The sequence below is a fragment of the Leptonotus elevatus genome, chromosome 2 (assembly GCF_054856555.1).
Source record: "Leptonotus elevatus isolate MCC_2025b chromosome 2, RoL_Lele_1.0, whole genome shotgun sequence".
NCBI lineage: Eukaryota > Metazoa > Chordata > Actinopteri > Syngnathiformes > Syngnathidae > Leptonotus > Leptonotus elevatus.
In genome coordinates, this window is record NC_141240.1 from 38,788,451 (window position 1) to 38,807,678 (window position 19,228).

General features: G+C 39.6%; 2 protein-coding genes across 2 annotated transcripts; one reads left to right on the plus strand and one right to left on the minus strand.

The window, feature by feature from the left end:
- Nucleotides 1-1,501: 1,501 nt before the first annotated feature.
- arpc2 (actin related protein 2/3 complex, subunit 2) lies at nucleotides 1,502-13,749 on the plus strand. The gene is made up of 10 exons (XM_086067434.1): nucleotides 1,502-1,725; nucleotides 3,072-3,106; nucleotides 4,391-4,503; nucleotides 5,532-5,577; nucleotides 5,658-5,844; nucleotides 5,915-6,008; nucleotides 6,946-7,072; nucleotides 7,155-7,255; nucleotides 10,590-10,690; nucleotides 12,968-13,749. The coding sequence occupies exons 1-10, from the start codon at nucleotides 1,652-1,654 to the stop codon at nucleotides 12,999-13,001; spliced, it is 912 nt and encodes a 303-aa protein (XP_085923560.1). The 5' UTR covers nucleotides 1,502-1,651; the 3' UTR covers nucleotides 13,002-13,749.
- A 67-nt stretch (nucleotides 13,750-13,816) lies between these two features.
- On the minus strand, nucleotides 13,817-19,045 carry LOC147179952 (keratin, type I cytoskeletal 18-like). The gene is made up of 8 exons (XM_086067428.1): nucleotides 18,549-19,045; nucleotides 17,896-17,978; nucleotides 16,832-16,988; nucleotides 16,603-16,764; nucleotides 16,406-16,531; nucleotides 15,216-15,436; nucleotides 14,969-15,003; nucleotides 13,817-14,186 (listed from the first exon to the last, which is right to left on the minus strand). The coding sequence occupies exons 1-8, from the start codon at nucleotides 18,909-18,911 to the stop codon at nucleotides 13,936-13,938; spliced, it is 1,398 nt and encodes a 465-aa protein (XP_085923554.1). The 5' UTR covers nucleotides 18,912-19,045; the 3' UTR covers nucleotides 13,817-13,935.
- Nucleotides 19,046-19,228: the final 183 nt, after the last annotated feature.

Genomic DNA, 19,228 nt, shown 5'->3' on the forward strand with positions numbered 1-19,228 from the left:
TACAAGCGATATAGCTTTCGCTAGGTGGTAGCAGTGTAGCGAGAGAGGTTCGATTTTCTGCTCTATAATAAAGTGTTTCCCTTGCAACGTTATTTTACAACCACCAAGACACACTCTTCTGGTTTTTTTCTGCCAGTTTTAAAATTTGTGTTTTTGGTCAAATTTCGTTGTTTTTTCTTTTATTTGTTTTTCAGTCGATACTTTACATCCTGGGCAGATAATAAATATGACTCGTAAACTGACATAAGATGAAAATGGCCTTGGTTAAGAGAATTGTATGATATTTTCATCTAATTCATGGCGATCATGTTGTTTCTTGTGCCAGCCTTTAAAAAAAAAGTTCCTGGTGTTCAAATTATCTCTGCCTAATCTGAAAAATCACAAAACTGTATTTTTTTCCCGTTTTTATCAATTACTAATATGGGGGGGGGGGGGGTTATTACATTTTGTTGCATGTGTTTGATAGCAAAAAAAGCCCATGCAAGCTAGCTTTTGGTTTAAATAACAACATATAGCAGGATGTTTTAGGTGATGATGAGGGAAATTATTGGTGTGTGTGATCTTGTTTCGAAACGGCTTTTGTATATAAATGACTCTTTTTTTTTTTTTACTTTTGTACTTCAGTACTTAAAAAAAATAGTTTTACTTAAGTACAGGGTTTGAATTAGTACTTACTAATAGTTTTTGTGGATCCCCCCGCCTATTTGTGCTTCTACTTAAGTGCAAAATGTATTATCCATTTAATTTAGAGATACTCAAAAGTGTGGTACAGTACAGCTAGTGGCACATGGGCTCACTCTAATGGTATTTGAAACTGGCCAGGTACAGTTCAGTTTAATACTGCACATTTGCATTTCATTTTCAAAAAATGTTTCTTTGCAAACATTTATCAGTAGGTACAACGAAGAGGTGCAACATTTAATCGATGAAGCGACAACTAATTATTATTAAATTCATCAACAACCATTTGCTAATTGATTAATCATTTAGACACCTTGTTGTCAAAATCTTCAGAATTCCAGCCCTTCAACAGTAAATATTCTCCTATTTCCATAGTCATCCATAAAAGCAGACTGCTCATCTTGGTATTTTTAATGTAAGACAATTTTATTTTTGCAAACAATGATCAACATGTTTGCCTATTTTTGACCTTACGGACCAAACCAAAAACTAAACCATAATCAGTCAATTTGAAATAATGTCCTTCCAGTATTTGAATAAAAATATAGATTTTTTTTATTTGATTCATTGATTATTGGAAAAGTAATTGACAGATTAATTAATTATAAAAAAAAATGTTAGTTGCAGCCCTAGTACAGTTTTTATTTAACCATTGTGTCGAATTCATATAAGTACCAGTTTTTATTTTGATTTTTCTAAAAAAACAAAAAAAAATATATATATATATATATATAAATTTAATGGATGGATGGATGGAATTTGTCGTTACAATTTTATTACAGGCAACGCCACCGACTACCCTCGGGTCCAGAGTGCAAAATACGCGGAAGTGACAGGCGGAAGGAGCCTCGGCGGAAGCGGTCTGGTCTGTCAAGGAAGGAAACATTTAGCACCATTTGAAACAAATAGCGTAACTTCATCAAATTGCAGCGATTATCTTCCCTCTTCGTCGACGCCACCATCCACTGCGATGATCCTGTTAGAAATCAATAACCGCATTATAGAAGAGACGCTGTCGTTGAAGTTCGACAGCGCATCAAACGGGTGAGAATCATTGTTACACCTGGCTAGCGTTGCTAACTCGGGCTAGCTTCCCTTTAGCGGGTCCGTACTTGCACTAACCGTAATTAATGGTGCACGGGAGTCGAGTTTGGTGGGCCTGATGAACGCATACAGATCTGGAAGAGTCGGTAAAGAAGCGTTGTTATGTGGGGGGAAAAAAATGTCTAAATGGGCACTGAATGATCGTGGCGATCGGCTCTGACTGCTTTGCCTCTAGCTGGGGTGTGTCTCAACGATCTGTGTGTCAACCCCGGCCACTTCATCAAACCTCCCCTGAAGAATCTCAAAACAGGAAGCAAAAGCTCGGATTTTGTATCCGTTTGGCTCCGTCGGCTTGATTAATACGACATTTTGCAAAATTTAAAACAGAAAATGTCATTTGTAGTGAACGCAATTTGATGCAGCAAGCTAACTCAAATGGTCTCTTTGAAGAACGTTTTTTGTTGGGCTGTTTGATGTTTATTGTTGATGCCTAACCTAACTACGGTCAGTCTCCGATAACAGATAACTACATAAAAATTAAACAGTGAACGTCCATACTTGCCAGAACACCAGCAAGCGTATTAGCAACTGGATGGCAATTTTGTTGCAGCTTCCGCATTCCTGAAGTCAAGCTGAGTCAAGTCCGCTACACAGCCAGATGCAGTCTCTTAGAACCCTTACTGAGTCAAAAAAAAAAATCCTACCAAAAAAGTACAATGATAATTTACTCACAAAAATGCACTTTGTTTGTGTCACATTTGGGCCCGTTTAGTGACACAAAGCTGTTATTCTTGCAGGAATGAAAGAAAGACACCTGCAGATATCTTAAATCCTTTTTAAACCAATAATTGTTGGGAATCACTGTCTTGCAACACACTCACACAACACATCAGCTTGCACAAGATGTAGCAGCATCCGCCTCTATATGGGCTTTTCAGCCATATAAATAGATGTTATAAAAGCCATGTTATAAATTACAATTCTGCTGACCTTAACCCTATCAAAAGAAGTGAACAACATTTACAACCCAAATTCCGATATTTGTTCCATGAAATAGTTTTTTTTTTTCTCCCACAAAGTTCTGTTCCTTCTCTTCTGTGTTTCTTCTCTTGGCTTCACTGTTTCCATTACTACATTAAATGCATTTTTTTAAAGACTGTTAAGTGCTTATAATTGATATTTATCTGTTTAATCCCTTGTCATTTGTTAATCAGTGTCTTCACATGGTGATGAATATCATTAATTAGCAATAATAGCATATTTGAGGTAATACCATAACCCAAGAATTAGGTCTCGTGTTTAAAAATGTTGGTGAGCCCTGCTCTAACTTAGTATTTTCCTTGCAGAACCAAGCCCGAGGCTGTTGATGTGACATTTGCAGGTAAGATGGTGTTACTTAATTAAGTGCTCGACAATCGTACCACCAAATGGTGCGAGTTAAAGGATGTCATCCATTATTGTTGTACACATTGTTTGATGCGTTACCTGTGGAAAGGTCTGCTTCTGTTCATGGATGTTATCTTTCATAAATGCAATCTTTAATTCTTTAATGTGATTAAGTGTATATTCAGAATCCACCTTTGACAGTCTTGGGTGTATTTTGCAATATTGTAGAAATCTATTAGGACTGAGAGTGGTTTCTAATATTTTAGTTACCCAATTCAGCTACATGAGAGCATCAAAATATTACGTATATGCATTGACCGTAGCATTGATAATTACATCTCTGACGGTACAGGAGTGGTTTAGCACGTTTGCCTCACAGTTATAAGGTTTGGGGTTCGAATCTGTTGCAGTTGGCATGCTCTCCCTTTGCTTGAATGTGTGGGTTTTCTCCAGGGTACTCCGGCTTCCTCCTTATTTTTTTACTGCATGGAAAAATAAATAAATAAATTAACTAGATGGGGGGGGGGGGAAACTACCCATACATAGGTAAAAAAAAATTTTTAAAGCTTAAATAATACAGTATAAAGATGCTAAATATTAATAAATTGTCATTTCAACTTAAAGGGATACTTGACTCATCGAGCCATTTTCAGCAGTAAAAAAAAAATGAATATTTTGTCCAGAATTAATTTAATAACAAAAATGTCCACCTACTGTCGACTGAAGATGACATCACCTTTGCTGAGGAAATAGGTAACGACTAATCATGGCTCAGTTTGCTGACCAAACCCTGGAAACAGGTGAGCCATGATTGGTCGTTACCTACTTCCTCAGCACAGGTGATGTCATCTTCAGGCGACAACAAGTGGAAAAATTACTTTTAAAGGTATTAATTGTACATGAAAAATAATGAAGTTATCAAATTATTTCTAGACAAAATCTAAACTTTTTTATTTTTACTGCTGAAAATGGCTCAATGACTTAAGTGTCCCTTTAACGTATTATATCATGGATACTTATATATGGGGCCTGTACCTGTTCTAACAGGGCCACCACTCAAAAAGGCTAAATGTCCGACCCTGATAAATACGAAACCTGTGATTGGCTGGAAACCAGTCCGGGTTATACCTGCCTTTTACTCAAAGCCAGCTGGGGCAAGATCCAGCTAACCCGCAATCCGAATCGGGACAGGCATGATAGAAAATGGATGTATATATGGTGCACAAGGTCATCATGTTGTGGCAAATGTATAGCGTAACGCCGACCTTCTCTTCTGTAGACTTCGATGGCGTCTTGTACCACATCTCCAACCCTAATGGCGATAAGACCAAAGTGATGGTCAGCATTTCCCTGAAGTTCTACAAGGAACTACAGGAGCATGGGGCCGACGAGGTACTACACACACACACACACACACACACACATGCGCTCATAAACACACGCATAGACACACTGTTTCAATGTGGTTTGATATGCATAGAGATGCTAAAGTTGCAAAAACAGTCGAATGAGGTCTCCTGTTCATATACTGTGAACCGTCAAGAGAGTTCTGCTGCCATGTAAGGGAAAAAAAGCAGCCACAGAGGCCCCAAGTAGAAACAGGAAGTGCGTTTGAGGCACGCTCGCCACAGGCAAGGAAGTGCTGACTGTGACTAGCGGCAGCTGTATGAATGCGTTGGCTGCAGTCTAGGCTTTTTTTTCCCCCCTAAGGATACACGAGAAAAGGATCACGGGAAATATCTTTGTACTGACAGATTGAAATCAAGTTTATGTGATGCGTGGCTGCCATTCCTGTCCTAATGTTAATTTCGAAATGACAGTTATCTATTAGGGGTGGGAATCTTTGAATGTCTCACAATTCGATTGGGAACGATTTTTGATTGAAAATGATTTGATTGACAATGATTTTGGCTTCAATCTATAGATGTGCAAGGAATTGTAATGATCTACTCCGGTCTGACTCGCTAATGCTAATTAGCGCGCTACTCGCGGCACTTTTATCCCTCAAAAGAACGGCTCCACACTGCAAAAGAACGACTTTTATAGGAATAACTTGATCGTGACTTTTTCCTTCTGCTCTCTAATGTGGCTACAACTTATTACCTTCTGATCTTTTTGGTTGTCACTTAAGCGATGTTGTGTGTCTGCCTGTTAATATGTCTATGATTTTTTTTTTCCTTTGCTCTGCTGCCAAAGGATTCCAGCAGGCTAAAAAAATCACATCACTATTAGCAATTTAAAGATAGATAGATTATATAAAATAAGATTATATACTCAGGCGAGAGAGCAATGGCATGAGATTAAATTTTGGCCCACATTTTTGTTTGGATCTTGATTTTGTTTGGGGTTAGATGTTCATTTGTACTTAGCCACTCACTGTTCATTGATTTTTAAATACTAAAACGTGTTTTTGTTCTTAGCTGCTGAAGAGAGTGTACGGGAGCTCCCTTGTTTCACCGGAGGCTGGTATGTTCACATGATGCTAATGTTAGCTTCACGCTAGAGGATGCTGCAAATGAATAACTTCCGCTCTGATTTGCTTCCAGGCTACAACGTGTCACTCCTCTATGACCTGGATGCACTACCAGGCAACAAAGATGAGGTTGTGCACCAAGCGGGAAAGCTGAAGAGGAACTGCTTTGCCTCCGTATTTGAAAAGTACTTCAAGTTCCAGGAGGAGGGCAAAGAGGGCGAGAAGAGGGCTGTGGTCCACTACAGAGATGACGAGTCCATGTAGGTTCTCTCTCTTAGGTGTCTATTTGAACAATGTCAGATGTATTAAATGACATTTGAACGCCCTCAGGTATTTGGAGGCCAAGAAAGACCGGGTGACGGTGGTGTTCAGCACGGTGTTCAAAGATGACGATGACGTCATTATTGGAAAAGTTTTCATGCAGGTTTGTGAGGCGACTAAATATCTTCATTTGTTCTCAATTGTGTACTTAATTGGAGTACTGTAAAACTGTATGTGGGATATGGTCTGATGTAGGAGTACAATACTGTACACTTGGATTTTTTTCTGGCAGCCACTGGAGATGCTCACGATCAACATTTTACAGCTGTCAAAATTAATCGATTATCAAATTAATCGGCGACTATTTTTGATAGAGTAATCAATCATTATTTAATTTTTTGGTGTGTAAAATTGTCCAAATTCTCTGATTTCAGCATATTACCAGTTATTGTTCACTTATTTTTCTAGTCCTTGATTCACTCGTAGCCATTTTCACTGAAGCAACCCCCTTCTCTCCGAGCTGTTTTACTTGATTTTGACCGATTTCGCAAGGCCCACAGACTATTGTGTTCTATTGCTATAAATACATGGAATCTATCAAAAGAAAGATTAGAGTCTCTTCTTTCATCAGGAAAAAACGTATATTTGTATCTGTTTACGATGAGCAGCAATTAGCATTAGAATATAGCTAAGTTTCATTATTATTCGCAAATCTGTTTAGAACTGTTGGTAAAGCTTGTTTGCGACATGGCCCTGGTTGATCTCTTTCTTCAAGCGTATAATTTCTTCAGTTCAGAGGCTGCATCAAAACCTCCTGTATGGTTTAGCATAAAACAAAAACAAAACGTATAAATGCGTCTTTGGGAGCTTGGAAATATTTAAAATAGAATGTACTTGATAGATTTATAAAAGGGATCAGTTGTCTGGGGGGGAAGAAAAAAGGGAGGTATTTGTTTTTGGCAGCCGGTGGATCTGCTCACAGTCAACATATTTTAAAAGGGTTAAAAAAAGCACAATATTAATGCTAAATTTATGCAGCCACTGTCTTTTTAACTCCCGTCCATATTGTGTGTTTTGCGTCAAATCCAATTGCCGCATAGGAGTTCAAAGAGGGTCGGCGAGCAAGCCACACGGCCCCGCAGGTGCTGTTCAGCCACAGGGAGCCGCCTCTGGAACTCAAGGACACAGACGCAACAATCGGGGACAACATCGGTTACATCACCTTTGGTCAGTTACTGCACTGTGAAAAAGGAGTGTCACACGCCCATGACCGATACTGACGTACCTGTTCCGTGTGTTTTCGCTGTAGTCCTCTTCCCACGTCACACCAATACCAATGCCAGAGACAACACCATCAACCTCATCCACACCTTCAGGGACTACCTGCATTACCACATAAAGTGCTCCAAGGTGAGTTTGAGCGGAGCCTTTTAGGTCAGGAGTTGTCGCTGTTTTTAGTTGTCAAATGGCGTCCACCAGACGTAGCTTAACTTTCATATGATATTTACAGTTTGCAGAGTTTCATTTGTTGTCTGACCACACTTTAAAGCACTTGCATCTCTCCATTCAAATGAATGGAAATGCTATTAGTCCCTTGCAGCTAACAGCTGAGAAGTTGCATCATGCGGTAAGAGTCTCCGGTTGTTTCACAATCGGACTTTAAGGGGATACCTGTCTCCTTTTAATTATATGCTTTTAGAGCCACTGTAATGGAGCATTCCATCTGCCGCTCTCATCAAAAGAAAGTCCGGTCCGTGCTGCCACACGCATTCATCATACAGATTTTAGGGCTACACATGACTACAACTTCCTTAATGCACCTTTTTGCGGTTGTAAATGCTACTCAGACGCATTTTTGAGCAACGTTAATCTCGATAATTGAGTCATCAATAATTATTTAATTATTTTTTTTAATGTAAAATGGTCCAAATCCTCTGATTTCAGCATATCAACAGTTATTGTTGACTTATTTCGCTAGTCCTTGATTCACTCGCAGCCATTTTCACTGAAGCAACCCCCTTCGCTGCAGGCTGTTTTACTTAATTTTGACTGATTTTGCAAGGCCCACAGAATATTGTGTTCTATTGCTATAAAAACATGGAACTTGCCAAAAGAAAGATTAGAGTCTCTTCTTTCATCAGGAAAAAAAAAGTACATTTGTATCTGTTTACATTGTGCAGCAATTAGCATTATAATACAGCTAATTATCATCATTATTCACAAATCTGTTTAGAACTGTGGGTAAATGATCTTGTTTGCGACATGGCCCTGGTTGGTCTCTTATACTCTGCTGCCACCAGCTGTCTATTTTTGTAATAACTAGCATTTCTTCAAGCGTATCATTTCTTCAGTTCAGAGGCTGCATCAAAACCTCCTGTATAAATACGTCTTTTGGAGCTTGGAAATATTTAAAATAGAATGTACTTGATAGATTTATAAAAGGGATCGGTTGTCTGGGGGGGGGGGGGGGGTTGAAGTTGCATCATGCGCTAGAGTCTCCGGTTGTTTCACAATCAGATTTTAAGGGGACACCTGTCTCCTTTTAATTATATGCTTTTAGAGCCACTGTAATGGAGCATTCCATCTGCCGCTCTCATCAAAAGAAAGTCCGGTCCGTGCTGCCACACGCATTCATCATACATATTTTAGGGCGACTGATGGGGCTACACATGACTACGACTTCCTTAATGCACCTTTTTGCGGTTGTAAATGCTACTCAGACGCATTTTTGAGCAACGTTAATTTCAGGTGTATTTGTTTGGCTTTTGTGAAGCTGCGCCGCCGCGAGATAATGAAGTAGGATGGGACTCTTTTTTTGTTTTGCTCAGACAGACAGGAGTCAGTGTGGGCACGTTTATTGATGGGTGTGAGTTTGTTGAGAAACAGGAAGGCAAGCGCACAAAGCAGTGTTTTGTTTGCATCCTTATCTGTTGCACAGAGCGGTGTTTCTCAATCTTTATTGCGCTAAGGCGCACATTTTGCACGAGACGCAATCTCACGGCAGTGAGCGCGCCAGACAGCACCTAACAAAATGGTCACGAGAAAAGTCTATCCAACATGCTGGAATAATGAGCCAGTGTGAAATCTGGGCCCGTTTAGTTGACGCGGTTTTTCTAAAAAATCTTTCTAAATCTGATGGCATATTCAAAAAATAATCATAATAATCTTAATCCATTTTAATCTCAGGAAACTTCATTTACTATTTACTTGTTTAAATTTCCATTTCACGTTTTTAGACGTACTGATAACTTTGGGAGCTTTCTGAACATTTTGTTAGAAATTTAAAAGGATGTCTACTGTCTAAGATAAATAGCAAAAAAACGTCTACATTTTGACAAGTCAGAAAGATTGCTCATTAAACAAGCTTTAAGACATTTGTTTTTCCTGGCTCAAATTGAGGCAGAGGTGGTAGCATCCCGACTATGATGGGTAACTACCGATACCAGGTATCGGTGCCAATACCATCTTATTTTAAAGTATTGGTAGTCACGTGGTGACTGATAACATTCTTGGCCGCCCCCCTGTGGCCGTTTTATAATCAGGGACAAGAAATTAGAAATGATATGAATCCAAAGTTGCCATTAACTTCATGCAATTTTAAAGAAAAATTATATATTGGGATATATATGTCTTTCTTTAAAATCATCTGTCATTTATGGGTGGGGAATTTTATTTACTAGTGGTATCGGTATTTGGTATCAGTAGTGGTGACTACTCAAGAGTTGCGTATCAGTCCGGGGGGAAAGTGGTATCGAACGTCCCTAATCCTGACCATGCGCCATGACGTGCATGTATTCCGTAAATTCAACTGACTCGCTTTCATTTTTTTTTTAACAAGCAACATATAATAATTCCATGTTTCAATAATAAGAAAAATAGTTCCAATATCATGTTAAAGCGTTCATTCATTATCAGTCAGTGGTGAGCAAATAAAGTGGAGGCGGCCGCCTCTGAATTTTGTACACAGGAAAAACCCTACAACAATGTCAAGACTGACAATTTCATTTTAACTCATTTACTCTCATTGACAGCTATAGACGTAAAAAATTCATTTGAACTATTTATATTAGTTAAAAAAAAATCTATTTACAAAGAGTTTGAATACCTAGAATTTTTTTTTCATTTAGAGCAGATATAAAATGTGTGATTAATCGTGAGTTAACTAGTGAAGTCATGCGATTAATTACGATTACAAATTGTAATCGCCTGATGCCCCTAATTTTTAAATATTTTCTTTAAAAATATATATATTTTTTAATAATCTTTTTTTTTATTTTAAAGAAAAGATTAATAAAAATGAGTGGCGGCCGGCGATTACAATTTTTAATCGCATGACTTCACTAGTTAACTCACGATTAATCCCAAATTTTATATCTGTTCTAATACAATTTTAAAATTCTAGGTTTTCAAACTCTTGTTAACAAAAGTAGGAAAAAATGTTAAACTAATAGAAATAGTTCAAATGAATTTTTGACGTCTATAGCCGTCAATGGCAGCGAATGAGTTTTAAAAAATTGACGCCAATATCCTTTTTTCCCCGTAAATGAATATCAGCTCCAAATATCGATTATATCCTCCTTGACTACTAATAAACAGCATCGGTATCTCTAATCACTTGCATAGATAGATCAACCTTATTTGTTGTGACTAGATTATAATGAATCAAAGATGCTAAAATGAAAGTGTGTCAACATTTGTCTTGTGCCAGAAGCGATCTTTAAATGTGTCATCGGTTCTTCTCCAGGCCTACATTCACACACGCATGAGGGCCAAGACGTCAGACTTCCTCAAGGTTCTCAACCGTGCCCGACCAGACGCTGAGAAGAAGGAGATGAAGACCATTTCGTACGTAGCATTGATTCTCCCGCTCCTCCGAAATGTCTGCCGCTCTTCGAGTGTCGATGTTATTTGCTACCACTCGATGTGTTTCTAACAATTGACTGCTCTCCTTCAATTTGATTTTGGCGAGGCGGGGTCATAACGAGACAAAACAATCCTCCGGTTTTGAGAATATTTGATACGAAGCAACATATCAAGAAGGAGACTGACAAAAATATCGATTGTGACCTGCACAAATTCAAATCCTCAAGTTCCGACTTCTGCCGATTCCTCCTCAAAAAAATGAGCCAGCCTGTCTTCTGCCAAAGACCGTTTTTAGTAGAATCCTTTTTCGTCATGCACGCTGTCTGACCACAACTTGATGTATTTTCGCTTTATAGTCTTGCTTTACGATCTTCTTACAAGCTGAGGAACGAGACTTGTGTCTCCTAATAAAACAAAAGCAACACCATAGAATGATGACTATAAAAAAATTAAATAAAAAGATTTAGAGCTTAATGTATTTGTGTCTACTAGACTCTACTTAAGGCTGGCCACACAGGATACCGTACTTATGAAATTATCAATAGAAGTGTGTGTTTACAATGAATGTACTTTGTTTATTCTTCCTCGCAGTTTATTCTTCATTTAATGGACACTTTTGTTTTTGTTGGCTAAATATTGTGGCAATGTTATCCTGAGAGTTCGTCCTGCGATTCCCACCCCTAGTTCAAACTTGGTCCCGTATGCTCAGGAGGAATTTTTATTAGGGAAACCTTCCACAGTTGTAAATGCATCAAATAGAGTGCTGATCATTTTGATGCAGTAAACGTGTAACTGGAGCCCATTTAGCCTTCTTTTTGTTTCTGATTTAAAAAAATGTATATATATTATTATTATTAATGGGGAAGTCAACCGTAAACATTTCTTGTCAATATTATATGTGACCTCACTAGTCTAAAGATGACATTCTAATATTACATTTGTGGACTATAGTGTTAATTTTGTCAACAAAAACGAAACAACAATAATTTCGTCAACACACATTTTTCACCGGACTAAAACTAGACTAAAATCTTCATTAATAAACAATAACTAGGACTAAATCAGTATGTATTTTTGCCGACTAATAAAGACGAGACGAAAATGTACTTCACTTAATAAAAAGTGGACTCAAATCTTTGGACATTTTAGTTCATGACGAAAAACGAGACGAAAATGATGTGATTTTGTAAAAAAAAAAAAATCTCTGCTAATCTGTCATGTGACACACCCCCTTTCAAATCTGCAGCTAGCTAGCGAGTGCAACATGCACAAACACATGAGACAGACAGGAGGTGGTTTCACTGTGAAAGGTTAAAAAATATTATATTTATAGCAACGTAACATCAATCCACCGGCTATAACATTCCAACAATAATGTTAAACCGACCGCTAACTAATGCTAGCTAACTTACTTGCTCGTAGCATGGAGCCATAGTAGCCACTGTAATTGTGTGTCAAGTTGTTTTTCATAATAAAAAAATAGAGACATTTTTATGTGAAATCATTTTTGATTTGAAATGTTCAACATAATCTTATGGAGAGAAAAAATACAGGGTTTAAATGATTGTCCTGACTAAAAGTAGACTTCAACGTTGATAGTTTTTGTTGACTAAAACTAAAACGGATAAAATTATGTTTTCTTGGACTAAAATGCTAGATTTATAGTCGACTAAAAATGGACTGACCCTAACTATGATAAAAACTAACAAACGTGATTGAAACTGGACTAAAACTGAGACTAAATTTAAAAATGGCGGGTAAAATTAACACTAGTGGAATATGAGTTATGCAGCAAAATCCAGCCGTTTTTTTTTTTTTTTTGGTCTATCTCAGGGGCCATTTGGCCACTTGGTGTCGACCAATCACAGCTCGCCTGTTTTCTGAAGATGAACTTGATTGTTTGTTACCCGAGACCTGAGCAACTGTGATGTCATTTTCACTCAAGTGGCAAAATGGCCGCCTTCTGATATTGACAAAAACTGCTGGATTTTGCTGCTTTAACTCCCATTTCTAAAGTAATCATCCGTGGCAACAATATACTGTACAGGAAAGTTAAATATGCAATAAATGACGAGAAAACAAGAGAGGTGAGTCGCGTCTGTTCCAACAGAAAGCGACTCACTTTGAACCCTTTCGTGTCTTTCATCACTTTGATCCCAGAAACATGTCGTGCTCTCATCCCTTCCTTTAAAGGTGGTGGTGAATGTCTCGCAATACGCGTAGCTTTAATGCTAACTGTTGTTTCCGTTGCCTTCTCAGTGGGAAGACCTTCTCTCGCGGCCAGCTCAGCTGAAGCCACCGTCCGTGGCCACACGCCAACGCACCACGCTGCGACTCAACGGCAGATTGGACCGGTTTCCAGGATGCCTCTAAACGCCCCACACAGCCCACACAAAATTGTCAAGTCTCTCTTTTTTTTTTCTTTCTTTATAACCAATAATAACGTTGATAGGAAAAGCCAAGGCTCAAGATAATGAAAACAGGGCATTCCTTGCTTTGCATAGTTAAAGAGCATTATTAGTCCTATATAAATATATATATATGAAAAAAAAAAGACATTTTTGATACAATATCTTTTATTTCATTTGGTACTCTTACTTGACCTTCACCACTTATTAATTTTTATTTGATGGTTTCAACACCCCCTTTTGCGCTTTCATGTCATTGTCATTTGAGGGAAAAATAATAATAAAACACTCAAATACCACCAAAAAATATATTGGGTTGTGTGTGTGTGTGTAATATACAGAGGTGAAAAGGTACTCACATGAACTCTGTACTTAAGTCGAAATGTAATGTTAGGAGGAAAAAAAGTGTATATTATTTTGCCAGGCAGAACAACTAAATGCTACGATTAAGGTTGACTTGTGTATCCCCTTGCTGTTGAATAATAGCTTTGTATTAGCTAAACAGGCCCAAAGTAAATTTGTGAGGAAATTGAGATCAGATCATTATTTTAATATGTATATACGTTTTGTGTCATTTCTGTTTTTGGGGATTTAAAATGTGTGCCTTGGCTCAATAAAGGTTTGGAAACGCTGGATGATGAGACTCAAACTCGACAAATGTCACACAGGAAAAAAAAGGAAATTTGATATTGAATCGAATCATTTATTTTGAAAGTGTGCGATATCAAAAAAAAAAAAGCGCAATATTGTTTATCATTTTGTATTTGACCAGAAATTACATTTGCAGGTTTGTTTACATAACCGCAAGAAACCATTGAATCAAGCTTCTTCTTTTTGGCCCTGATTCTTGGCCTTTTCCTCTTCAGACTCGGAAGAAGAGGAGGATGATGATGAGGAAGAGGAGCTCTTAATCTTTTTAATAATTTTCTTGACTGCAAGTCCGTCGGTTGCATCGGTCGAAGCTTCTACTTTGACTTCAGGAGTTTCTGGGGGAGCTGATTCGTTTTCCTGCTTGACAACTTCTCTTGCCGCTTCCTGCTTCTCGGAGACCCAATCGGGCTTTTGTTGGTCTTTGGAAGTAAACAAATGTGATCTTGGTCACCGTTTGGTTGGTAAACCACATTGTATGCAGTGACTCAAGACAGTGCAATTAAATTTCATTCAAACAAATGAACAGACACCAGTAGGCTACACAAAATATTGAGCTATTCTAGAACCCTGACTAATGACAAGATTGCTCTATATGATTTATTTGGTTGTTGCTAACATAAATAACTATGATATACATTTTTCAAAAATGATTTCCAGTTTAATACATTTTGTAGAAAGATGTACTTTTTTATTGTCAGAATACAAATGGACAATTTTGTAACAAATCTTGTCAATGTAACAAATAATTAAACACAACTATTTGTACATACACCGCTATTGTTGTTTGCGTGACGTAGAATGGCGCTGCTCTCGAGAAGCAAAACGGTGCGTTTGAGATAGTGCCCCTCCCCCACGCCGCGCTTTCGTCTTTGTATGCGTCTGGTGAATGACGACGAGAGCACGCGTGGGGGAGGGGCACTATCTCAACCGCACTGTTTTGCTTCGAGAGAGCAGCGCCATTCTACGTTTCGCAAACAACAATGGTGGCATATCGTGTACAAATAAGAGTTTCTACAAAATGTATTAAACTGGAAATGATTTTTGAAAAATGAATCTCATAGTTATGCTAGTAACAACCAAATAGATCACATGGAGAAAACTTGTCATTACAGTCAGGGTTTCTTTTTAAGGTTAATTGGCTTTGGCTGAAGATCAGGTCACTCATAATTCATTTAGTTTACCAATTGGGTGCAGGACTTACCGTAGGCCAAAGCATCCTCGAAAGAGAAGTCCAAGCTGTCGAGAAAGAACATTAATGCACTGAGTGTGAAACACGAGAATCCCATCACCCCAAAAAACTGAGATGACGCGAGAGGAAAAAATTAAACTGACCAAAATATACATCAAATGTGTGCGCAAAATACTAACTCGTGGCCACTAAGTCATGTCAAGGTTTGCATAAAAAAGTGTGACGTCATTTTTTTCTACCATCATCCGACTGCTCCCACCTGTCGACATTGCCTGTTATCAGCTGCTGGTAGTTATCGATCTCGGCTTCCAGTCTCATCTTGACGCACAGCAGGTCCTTGTTCATCTCCAGCTGGTTCTCCACATGTGCTCTCACCTTCCTCAGCTGCTGTTCCAAGTCCAAGATTGTCCGGTTGAGTGGGCCCAGTCGCTGCCCGTTATTCATCTTGGTGAACCTCAGGCTTTCCTCCAGATTGTAGATCTGCAGCCAGTCAGTGGAAAGTGGGCGTGTTTCAAAAGTCACGACAGTATATATACGCTTCCTTTTCCCCGTTTTGTTTTTAGGTATCATTCAGACAGACATTTTTGTAAGCATATCATTAGTTTGCTAATAGCTGACCAATTGACATTGAAGCCGTTTAGTAGAATTTTTGCTTAGCAAGACAAAACACTGAACTCCTAGAGCAGGCATTCAAACAAAGACAGCGAGTCTATGTCAGGAGTGTTAAACTCATTTTAGTTCTTGGGGCCACTTTCGGCCAAACCACTATGCCCGTGGCCTAATAAGCTATAAATGACAGGTCAAATATTTTCTTTTTTGGTGCAAAAAAAAAAAATACACATACATTCGGATTATATTCCTATTTATTATTCTCTTATTATAGAGTCATCTGAAATTGACGCAATTTTTTGACATCAAACCCCAAAATTTCAGAATGTCATTTAAGTAGTCGTCGGTGTGCCCTCCAGTGACAAAATTAGCAACAACAGAAATTGACTTGAAAAAACGCAATTTAAGTTTTGTCCTCCCGGGCCAGATTGGACCCCTCGACACGGCTTTGTTGGCACTCCGCATCGAAAAAAAGACTCGATTTCAAGCGTAACGGCTCGTTACCAACATCATAACCTTCCCGCTTGATGACTTCCAACAACCAGCAGGGATAAAATATGCTTACAAAAACGGCAACGTCTGTCACGTACTGAAGGCCTCATTTGGGACACCGTGTACTTTTTTTTTTTTTGTACAAGAGCAATTTCAGGTGGAATACTGGAGGAGACATAAGTCATAAAACGTTGGCAGGGCAGTGTTTTTGGATTTGTAAATGTCCTGCGCGTGGTTAGCAAAGAGTCCAGAGTGCACCCAAAGTCACCTGGGATAGGCCCCGCCCATTGACAACAACCTAAAGAAATGTGATGGCTGGATGGATGAGTGAATTTTGGAACGCCTCACCGTGCTGTGCGCACCCTGGACCTTCATCTCCAGATATTGTTTCTGCTTGAGCAGATCTTTCAGCTCCGTCTTGCCCGACTGCAGCGCTTCGGCCTTGTGGGCCTCTTCAACCTCGATGTTTTCAAACTGAAGAGGAAGCAACACAGTGAGGCGAGTACAGAAAAGCCGAAAGGATTGCGAGTCTGGATGTCGGGCACCTTGCCCTGGTACCAGTCCTCGGTCTCCTTCAGGTTCTTCGTGGCAAGTTTGTCGTACTGCATGCGGATATTGTTGACGATCTCGGGCAAGTCGGAGTTGCGAGTTTCAATCTCCACTTTCACCTCAGACTTCTTGATCTTCTCACGTAGGTCGTCCACAGCCTACAAACGTGAGACGCTCGAAAGTGGATTTGGCTCTTCGTTTGGTGGTTTTGAGGTTGAGACTCACGTTTTGGTGGTCCTGCTGAAAAATGGCCAGTTCATCCTTCTCCAGATCAATATCCTTCTCCGTCTGCTCGTTGCTCAGCTTTGTGTCCTGGATGTTCTTCTTCAGATCTTCCAGGTCAATTTCAATCGCCTTCCGCACCTTCGTCTCATCGTTGAGCCTAAAAGGAATTATTTATTATTTTGTCAAAGTTCGCAGAAGTTGAATCAAGGCAACTGGATTCTTTCTGGTTTTTGAAGACTTTCCTTCTTTAATCCCAAAAGACTTTTTCAAGCCTACATTTTAGGTTATTTTAAACCTGAAGAAGCCAAATCAAAAAGAAAATATAAGCGGCTTTTGGAGTTGGAGAACACTGTAAAAATGAAGGAGCCAAATCAAGCGGATTTAAAGGCTTCTAAAATTTTCCAGTAATTTTTGAAAAATTTGGAACTGTAGAAGCAAAATCTTGAAAATAATCTAAAAGGCTTCTTCAGTTCTAAATTTTTCTAAAACAAAAAAATTGTACTGAAGAAGCCTTTTGATCAAAGCGGAAAAGTCTTTCACAACCAAAAAGATTCCAGTAGCCTCAAATCAACTTTTGTAGATTATCATGACGTGGATGACTGAAAATCTACACAGACATACTTCATCTTATTTTATGTTTTGGATACACAAGTATTTCCCAACCTTTACTGAGCCAAGGCACATTACCCACATTAGAAAAATATCACAGCATCCCAGAAAATTTAAATTTCCCAAAACGTTTATTAATTAATGACACTGTCTCCAATTACATGGTGTGAAATCTGGATGACTTTAGTTTGACACATTCTGTTGTATGACTGCATGGAAACAGGTGGATTGTTTACTTTATTCTATTAACAATTTTTTCCCCCCCCGTTATGCCTGTCACTATATGTCGCTGGCATAGATAGATAACCAAAAATACAATAATGGTTTTCAGAGTTCAGACAAATTACGTGAAAGTGGCTCATTCCCTGCAGCAATACGCGATGAAGTCTCACGGCACACTAATGTACCACGGCACAGTGGTTGGGAAACGCTGAGGTACATTGCATGGTACCGACTTGTTCAAGAAATCCGCGTTGGCCAGCTTGGTGTTGTCAATCTGGAGCAGCAGTTTAGCATTATGCATGGTGATATCCTTTATCTGAGGAAATAAAGACACATGGGCAGGTACTTCAAAGTCAGCTTCGAAATCAGCCATGATTACCAAAACCTAAAAAAATAAAAATAAATAAAAAGATTACCGAAACCTGTGCAGAAAATTATCTAATTTCACATAACGGGATATATGCCACGGAGGAGGCCGGGCTTCCGACTTCCGGGTTTCACGCACCAGCGCTATTTCCGGTTGCTGTTTGCGACATGTACAGTTGCTTGCGCTTCCGCCCTTGTGCCCCTCGGTTGGGCGTTCCCGTCGATGGGTGCGAGTGTGTAGCGTGTCTGTCTCAGTTCTCCGAAGCATTTCAGAGAGCTGAGAGGGGAAGGGTGGTGGGGGCGGGGGTGTTTGGACGCGGCATGTGTGTCGCAGCAGTGGCCAGAAGTCCGTGGCATTTAAAAAACAAATAAATAATCAATCTACCCCATTGGTCCGAAAATTGTAATTAATCAGTGACGGGTAGTTACAATTACATAGAAGAAGGTACAATTGACAATTTCATCTATGTTGCCAACAGCAGGCCGATATCATATTAAGTAGCCTAAATAAGAGATCCACCTTATTCTTGAGGCGATTCAGTGGCTTTTCCAGCTCTTCCCAGTCGCGGCCCTCTCGCGTTTCCCTTTTCACCAAAATCTCGTGGATCTCATCCGTCAGTTGCTGGTTCTCCTCCTCCAGCTGCTTCACTCTGTCCAGGTAGCCCGACAGCCGGTCGTTCAAACCCCGCAGGGTCTGTTTGTCATCCGCAGGTGCGGCGGAGGTCGTGGCAGGAACGGCCGCACGGACCGGAGAGAAGTTCCGGTCCCGGCGGTCCGTCTCGTTACGCAGCACATTGCGCAGCCCTTCCAAACTGGCCACCGACGCCCTGGAGCCTCTTCCGCCGGCCCCACCGAACATGCTTGCAGCGGTGTTGGAAGGCATGTTGAGATGATGAGATGATGAGATGGAGTCGGACCGAGACCGAACTGATAGCAACAAAACTTGATGGAGATGACGAATCCAGGTGGGGTTTTTATAGCATTTTTACGCACCAATCCAGTCCGCCCCCTGGTGATGCTATTGGCTCATGGATAACATCCTACCACCGGGGGTTCTTTCTTTTTTTTGCGGGGGGGGGGGGGGGGGGGGGGGGGTGAGAAGTGTGCCGTGACTAACGTCAGTGCAGAAAACCAAGTTCAACACTGTAGCTACTTTTGTAGATTAAAACAAATGCATTTGACTTAACCTGAGTAATAGGC

Excerpts from the sequence above, each read along its gene's own strand:
- arpc2 (XM_086067434.1), top strand. The coding sequence starts at position 1,652 with ATGATCCTGTTAGAAATCAATAACCGCATTATAGAAGAGACGCTGTCG. Across the intron at positions 3,107-4,390 it reads TGTTGATGTGACATTTGCAG|ACTTCGATGGCGTCTTGTAC; the intron begins GTAAGATGGTGT and ends TCTCTTCTGTAG. Across the intron at positions 5,845-5,914 it reads TACAGAGATGACGAGTCCAT|GTATTTGGAGGCCAAGAAAG; the intron begins GTAGGTTCTCTC and ends GAACGCCCTCAG.
- LOC147179952 (XM_086067428.1), bottom strand. The coding sequence starts at position 18,911 with ATGCCTTCCAACACCGCTGCAAGCATGTTCGGTGGGGCCGGCGGAAGA. Across the intron at positions 15,437-16,405 it reads TCCAGGGTGCGCACAGCACG|ATCTACAATCTGGAGGAAAG; the intron begins GTGAGGCGTTCC and ends GACTGGCTGCAG. Across the intron at positions 14,187-14,968 it reads CGAGGATGCTTTGGCCTACG|ACCAACAAAAGCCCGATTGG; the intron begins GTAAGTCCTGCA and ends TTACTTCCAAAG.